This window comes from Nanorana parkeri, unplaced genomic scaffold (assembly GCF_000935625.1).
Source record: "Nanorana parkeri isolate BGI_ZX_2015 unplaced genomic scaffold, ASM93562v1 scaffold1157, whole genome shotgun sequence".
Classification (NCBI taxonomy): domain Eukaryota; kingdom Metazoa; phylum Chordata; class Amphibia; order Anura; family Dicroglossidae; genus Nanorana; species Nanorana parkeri.
In genome coordinates, this window is record NW_017307425.1 from 311,238 (window position 1) to 318,704 (window position 7,467).

The window sequence follows — 7,467 nt, forward strand, 5'->3', positions numbered from 1 at the left end:
TTGGATCAGAGGAGATGGCTGCAGGTCTTGTATTGGTGTCATTGGATCAGAGAAGATGGCTGCAGGTCTTGTATTGGCGTCTTTGGATCAGAGGAGATGGCTGCAGGTCTTGTATTGGTGTCATTGGATCAGAGGAGATGGCTGCAGGTCGTGTATTGGTGTCATTGGATCAGAGAAGATGGCTGCAGGTCTTGTATTGGCGTCTTTGGATCAGAGAAGATGGCTGCAGGTCTTGTATTGGCATCTTTGGATCAGAGGGGATGCCTGCAGGTCTTGTATTTATTTTGTTGAATCAGGAAGAGGGCCAGTAGATGTTACCACAGATTTTGAGGATCTATGGTCTTTGTGGACTTGGTAGTCACATAGTAGATACTCTAATGGATTCTTTGGGATATATTGTGAATAGCCAGCTACATTTTTCACATTTATTTGGATCAAGGGAATAACATGATCGGTTTTACCATTATTCTCATTGATCCTGGGTATGCAGCAGACCTTGTATAAATCAGGGGAGCTGCTTGAAGGGTTGCCATGACCTGAAAGGATCAATAAAGTTGTTCTGGCATGTCACAAGAGGACATATTGACTGAATTGATATTGCCGTGGCTGTGCTGGTGTTACGGAGTACTGACCCCTGCAATTTTTAAGCAATGGCAATCAAACAAACAAGAGTCCTACCACATTGTATTTCCAGGCCAACAATGTAGTAAAACCCTAAAAGTAGAACCAAGCCCCTTAACTTAGGTTATGACCCAAAGGTTGGGCATCTTACCCTTGATGCACACAAAAAAAGGTTATTAAATGTTTTTCAGTGTTTTATTTTTATTACAGACCATCATTAGGTTGGTAGGTGGGGTTGCTTGCAGCAGTGGAAGTAGGGACCCTGATTCCATTTTGATTCCACTCCCATTCTTGTAGAGCAAGTTACATAAAAGCCAAAATGTGACACAACACTCAAATCATTCACTGATATGGACTATCCCTCTAAATATCCTTTCCTTAATATTAAACCCAAGTGGTGTACTTATAAACCTTTTCATTTTTATTAATTAATAAAGTGGATATTTTAAAATGTGTACTGTCAAATCTTCACGTTATTTACGATATTTGCGTTTCTCTCTCTTTTTTTCATATCCAAGGGCCAGCCTATGGCAGAGGGATATTTATCACTGAGACTGTGACTCTCTTTAAAAATGTTTCCAAGTGGGTCTAAATGTCTGTTATCCTCCTGAACTTTCCCTCTTCCGGCACACATCACGCTCTTATAATTACCTCTTAGCGTCCTTGGCATAAGAGGATCAAGTGTGAGCCGAGTTAAACCTTCGGGTCAGCAGAGATTACCGACTCTCCGCAGAAACCGCGAGCTGAAAAATGGGTCAATAAAGGGAGAACAACAAGAAGAAGGAAATACTAGATGATTAAAAATACCAAATGCTTCATATAATCCGGCGTATTCCATCCATGACGTTCATAATAAGTGTAATAATGCATAGAAACCACATTGCACCTTTTACTAGTCAGACTGATAAAAGATAGTTTTTTGGTGGGTTTTTTCCACATCTCTCTCTGAAGATAGATCCAGGTTTGTCCCAAACATATTTAATTTCACTTACTGTTGTTCGACTCTTTACCTCTGCTGGTCTGTCCCAAACATTCACTACTATACTTTCTAAGGATACTCTTGAATGCTCTCCTGCTAGTTTAAAGGGTAATTACATCCTCCGTTTTTTTGCATAGCTCTACTGCTAGCAAGCAGTAGAGCTATGCAAAAAGTGTAAAAAACAAAACAAAAATAAAACGCTGTAACAAAGGTTAAAGTGACATTAAACCCTCAGATTTTTTAACATAAAACAATACTGTAATGTGTGTCTTACTGTAATCCATGGTTGTTTCCCTTCTCTTTGCTGCTCTTCCTTTTAAATCCTCATGTCTTCTCATGCTGGGGGGATAACTTCCCTTTTCAGCTCAGGGACTCTTCCTGTAGTGCTGGCTCAGGTTATAAACCCATACAAACTTATACACAGACACCATGTATCCATTCCTGAGACAGGAATCTGCTGCAAAATAGGAGTTCTGCCCAGCATGAGAAGAGATACAGATTTAAAAGGAAGAGCAGCAAAGAGAAGGGAAACAATCATGGATTACAGTAAGGCGCACATTACAGTATTGTTCTATGTTAAAAAATCTGAGGGTTTAATGTCACTTTAATACTCACCCGTGTCTTCCCCACACGCTCCCGTCTGAAAATGTGAAGATCCTCGGGCTGCCGCAAAGCATCTTGGGGCGGGCGCATGCGCAGTTCACATTTTCGTCCGGGACACGAGGAGAGACGCAAGGTAAGTCTATGGACGGACTCCGTGGGACAGGAAGTGCCAGCAAGGACAGAGGAGTCAGCGCTGGATCGAAGACTTGACGCAGCGCTGGAGGGACAGATGAAAACATCAGGAAAGAAGAAGATGATCAGATTAGGAGACATCATTTAAGGTAAGTGCTTTCATTAACATTAGGGGGAGGGGAAAAAAAAAAGACTTTAATATCACTTTAAGGTCATGTCCCTGTGTTTTTGATCTTAGCTTCACACGGAAAATTCTGCCCTCCTGAACCTTATCCACACCCTTCATACCCCCTTGTGACGCCACTGCTTCATGTATTTAAATGTTTTAGTCATGTCCCCCTTTCCCCTTCCTTATGTACTTATTAAGTTCCCGCAGTCTCTCCCGATATGTTTTAGCCCTCAGACCAATGTGTTGTCCTTTTCTGGACTTCTATCTTATCAAAATCTTTTTGTAATGCATGTCTCCAGAAGTGGACATTGTACTCTAATAGGGTACCGGCAGCTGGGTCTCCTTCTTCCTGTTGATGACCCTTCCAGTCATGCACCAAACAACTTGTCATGTACCTGGTTGGAGACTGAACGTGTGAGGAGGCCTCCCTTGCACCTTGTGTCACGAGGACTCTGGAGTTGGGGACAGAGTCCAAGCAGACAGCGAGTGGCACGGGTGCCAGTGGTGGTTACACCGTGCAAGCGGGAGTCCAGGTGCTGGTTGCAGAGCAGGGCAAGATCCGTAATCAAGGTCAAACGAGCCAAGGTCACACCAGTCGGGCAGGCAAGGTACAAAGGGATGAGGTAAAGGCAAAGTCCAGTAACGATCCAAGGTTAGGGGCAGGCAGCAAACAAGAAAGGTCAAGAACCAATCCGGGTCAGAAGTCTGGCAATACAAGGCAAGGAATCACAGGAACACAGGGGAGCTGAAAGACAATCCAGCAATTTGGAGACAGGCAGGCTGGGTTTAAATAGTGTGGTCCATCAGCACATTGTGTCACTTCCTGTGCGCCGTTTGGCACGCTTTTCCGCGGCATTTCCGTGGCGCACACGCGCATGCACACAAGTGCTTGTTTTCCAAAGGTATGGAAAACGGGACCTCGCACATGTGCACTAACAGATGGTCTCTGACAAAACTCTACTTACTTTCCCTGCTGCCTGGCCACACAGTTTGCTGACTTTGCAATCATCTAAAATGCCCCCACCTATCGATTGTCTTTTTCTTTCTTCTACACCATGGTTCCACGTTGAATGGAAACCAAGTAATCCACCAATGTGTTTTGGGGTTGTGGGAGGAAACTGAGGCGCTCTTTGAAATCCTATGTGTTAAAAGTATTAAAAAAACACCATGAAAATATTATCCCCGGTTGGAATTAAAGTGAGGTCCCCATGACTGCATGGTACAAGTGCTCGCCACAGTGTCCCTAATCACACTTCTCATCCACCTCATATGTGTATCCAATGGGTGACCTTGGCATTATAAGCAAGATATTTGATGGGCTTCTTTCCACGGGCTTGTATAAGGGTACAGCAAGCTTCAAGCATCTTCACTGAACCCTTTAAGGCACTGACTGAGTTAGCAATGGGACTTGCCATTGCTGACTGGTTTAGAAGGTACAAATTCCTCAAGCTTGCCTCACTACTTGGTGAAACCAGGAACATGCATGTACGTATCACGTATCAACACATCTCCGGCACAAGTAAATATCTATGGCTCGGTGTGTGAAGCCAATATGTGAGCTGTTCGTCCAGAGGCCACTCTGATAACAATATTTATTTTTCCTCCTATAGGTGGTTCTATAAAAATCTCCACTCAGCTGGCGTCACTGTTTGCCCTTTGTTGACTTTCTGCCGGAGCCAACAAGGTTCCTGAGCTGCCATGAACCTAGAGCCTGCAAAGACTGATCTTAAGTCTGCTACCCGCGTGATGGGAGGGCCCGCAACTCCCAGGAAAGGGCCACCTAAATTCAAGCAGAGGCAGACCCGACAGTTCAAGAGTAAACCTCCAAAAAAAGGTGTTCAGGGGTAAGAGTCCAACACTCTTGTGTAGCAACTAGATCAATTACTAGATAGTTTGTTATATGCAGGAAAGCATTTACATCGGAGCAGATGGGTATGGCTGGCAGAATTCAATTGTTATTGCAATGGTAAAAGACATGACTGGAACCGTGGGACAGGAAGTCAGGAATACAATCCCCCAGATGGGCACATCCAATAAAAATACTTTTTTAGAAGTGTGGGGACGGGTTTAAACGGGTGTCAAAACAGGGTAAAAAGAAATGATGTAACTAGGGTTGCCACCTGTCCAGGATTCACCCGGACAGTCCGGGTTTTGAATGCTGTGTCCAGGTTTCATGGCAGCAGAAACCCGGACACAAGATGTCAGGCAGACAGGGGCAACCAAAATTAAGATAGGGGCTGCTGGCACCCCACTAAAAATAGTCTTGACTGTGATATTTACATATGAATGGGTGGCGCTATTTACATATGAATAAGCCGCGACTCATTCTCCCCCAAAACTTTCCGTGCATCTCTAGAGTGTTCGGGTTTCACTGGAACACAAGGTGGCAACACTAGATGTAACCCAGGTCAGCCAATCAGAATACAGGAGCTTAGCGTAGTCAGAGTGATGACAAAACAATCGGTAATATATTGGTGTGGGTTATTGTGTACTACTTCTCTATGTCTTTGTAAAAAGGACTTGCGCTCAGCAAAATAGATCAGAGATAGTGGATGACATTCGCAGTGTTTGACTGTTTTCATCCAGACTGGACAGCAATGTTTACAAGTAGTTTCCAATGGCCGAGGCCAACCAATGTCATGATGAGTCAAACTGGCGAGAAAACCATATCCAAACGCCCTTCTCTCTGACCACTTGTCCTGCTTTTCTGCTCTGTAGGCAAACACATGCATGGTCAGCTGTGGTCCTCCTAATTCTATGTCCTGTTGACAGTCCTATTCCTCCGGCAGTCTATCTTATATACTTCCAAAATTACAGCACTGGAAGATCTTAATTTTATTGTGCCAGGAAGTTATCAAAAGGTGGAAAGATTGGCTTCTGTCACCTCATTAGAAAGCTCAACTATTCACCTCTGAGTATTGTTATCTTTCTGTTACAGGTTTGGTGACGACATTCCCGGTATGGAGGGTCTAGGAACAGGTAACCACATTTTGTTATTTCATATTTTACATCACGCTTTCAGGAAAGACATTATCACAGACAGTGTATTAAAAAAGACGGATAAACTATGCACATAAAAGATTTGGGTTGGGGGCGTTAGGTTGAAGGTTAGGGTCAAAGTTTAGCTTGTGGGTTAAGAAACAGAGGTAAGTTTAGGGGTTGTTTTGATGATTAGAGGTTAGGTTGAAGGCAGGGCCGTTTCTAGGGTCCTAGAAGACCAGGAGCACCTCACACGAATTAAAATGTTGAGGGGCTGGTAGGATACCATGATGACCAATTTGGATCAAATCTTAATCTAAAGGTGGCCATACAATAAACACTCCGAAAGTTAGGGGTTGGGTTGGCAATCAGGAGTTAGATTAAGGGCTAGAATTAGGGTTAAGGTTTGGACTGGGTATAAGGTTAGGTTTGAGGGTTGACAATTAGGAGCTATGGTTAGATGTTAGATTGAAAGTCAAATATGGGTTGATAATTTGGGGTTTGGTTTAAGGTTAGGGTTACCATTTGGGCTATTGTTTAGGTTGAAGGTTAATGTTTAGAGGTAAGTATAGAGGTTAGACTGAGGGTTAAGGACTGGAGGTGAAGATAGGTGTTGGGTTGATAGTTTGGGGTTAGGTTTAAGGTTAGTTTAACATTAGGGTTAAGGTTGAGGGTTTGGAGTTAGGTTAAGGGCTAGCATTAGGGTTAAGATTTGGGTTAGTAGCTAAGGTTAAATGTTAGATAGAAGGTCAAAGATTGGAGGTAAAGATGGCTGTAGGGTTAATAATTTGGGGTTTGATTTAAGGTTGGGGTTACCATCAGAGTTAGGGTTTAGGTTGAGAGTTTATATTTAGAGGTAAGTATAGAGGTTAGGGATTAGAGGTGAAGATAAGCATTGGGTTGATAATTTGGGGTCAGGTTTGAGGATAGTGTTAGCCATAAGGTTTAGGTTTAGGGTTTGGAGTTAGGTTGAAGGTTAATGTTTAGAGCTAAGTATAGAGGTGAGAATAAAGGTTAAGGACTGGAGGTAAAGATAGGCATTGGGTTGATAACATTGGGTTAGGTTTAAGGTTAGTTTAACATTAGGGTTAAGGTTGAGGGTTTGGAGTTAGGTTAAGGGCTAGCATTAAGGTTAAGATTTGGGTTAGTAGCTAAGGTTAGATGTTAGATTTAAGGTCAAAGATTGGAGGAAAAGATGGCCGTAGGGTTAATAATTTGGGGTTTGATTTAAGGTTAGGGTTACCATCAGAGTTAGGGTTTAGGTTGAGAGTTTATATTTATAGGGTTGGGGTTTAGGAGTTAGGTTGAAGGTTAATGTTTAGAGCTAAGTATAGAGGTGAGAATAAAGGTTAAGGACTGGAGGTAAAGATAGGCATTGGGTTGATAACATTTGGTTAGATTTACGGTTAGGTTAGCATTAGGGTTAAGGTTGAAGGTTTGGAGTTAGGTTGAGTGTTGATGTTTAGAGGTTTCAGATTGGGTTAACAATAAGGGTTAGGTTGTTTAGGGTTAGTCATTAGACCAGCAGAGAAGAGGTAGAAAGACAGTCAACAGGATCAGCAATAGAAGAAAAAGTTGCGTGTAATTCTAGCACAGGGGTATTTTTTGGGGGCCTTCATTCTCTGGTGATGGAAATCCAACCCACGATACTAGAAGGGCTATAGGTGGAGAGCTATACATGGCTTCAAGATTATGGTGGTAGTGATGACAATTTTGACAGCTGTGCTTTGTTTGCAGACATCACAGTCATCTGCCCCTGGGAAGCCTTCAATCACTTGGAGCTGCACGAATTGGCCCAATACGGTATCATCTAGAGATCGCCGACTCCGTCCATCCACAAGCCTGTTTTATTATTTTTGTTTCTTGTTTTTTTTTGTTTGTTTTTGTTTCTTCTCTGGCTGGCCACCGCAGGGAGATGTAGTTTGTGTAGGACTCAAGGTAAAACTACCCAACTCTGCACCTCTGACGACTCGGAGTTACCCCC

The 7,467-nt window shown here is 43.0% G+C and overlaps 1 protein-coding gene across 1 annotated transcript; it reads left to right on the top strand.

The window, feature by feature from the left end:
• Nucleotides 1-4,202: 4,202 nt before the first annotated feature.
• On the top strand, nucleotides 4,203-7,421 carry PDE6G (phosphodiesterase 6G). Its single transcript, XM_018568229.1, has 3 exons — nucleotides 4,203-4,348; nucleotides 5,443-5,483; nucleotides 7,221-7,421. Exons 1-3 carry the CDS (start codon nucleotides 4,203-4,205, stop codon nucleotides 7,295-7,297), a joined length of 264 nt encoding a protein of 87 aa, XP_018423731.1. The 3' UTR covers nucleotides 7,298-7,421.
• The last annotated feature ends 46 nt before the right edge of the window (nucleotides 7,422-7,467 follow it).

Bases quoted from the DNA above. Each gene is read 5' to 3' on its own strand.
- PDE6G (XM_018568229.1), top strand. From the start codon at position 4,203: ATGAACCTAGAGCCTGCAAAGACTGATCTTAAGTCTGCTACCCGCGTG. The intron at 4,349-5,442 runs GTAAGAGTCCAA...TTTCTGTTACAG, and splicing joins CCAAAAAAAGGTGTTCAGGG to GTTTGGTGACGACATTCCCG. The intron at 5,484-7,220 runs GTAACCACATTT...CTTTGTTTGCAG, and splicing joins TATGGAGGGTCTAGGAACAG to ACATCACAGTCATCTGCCCC.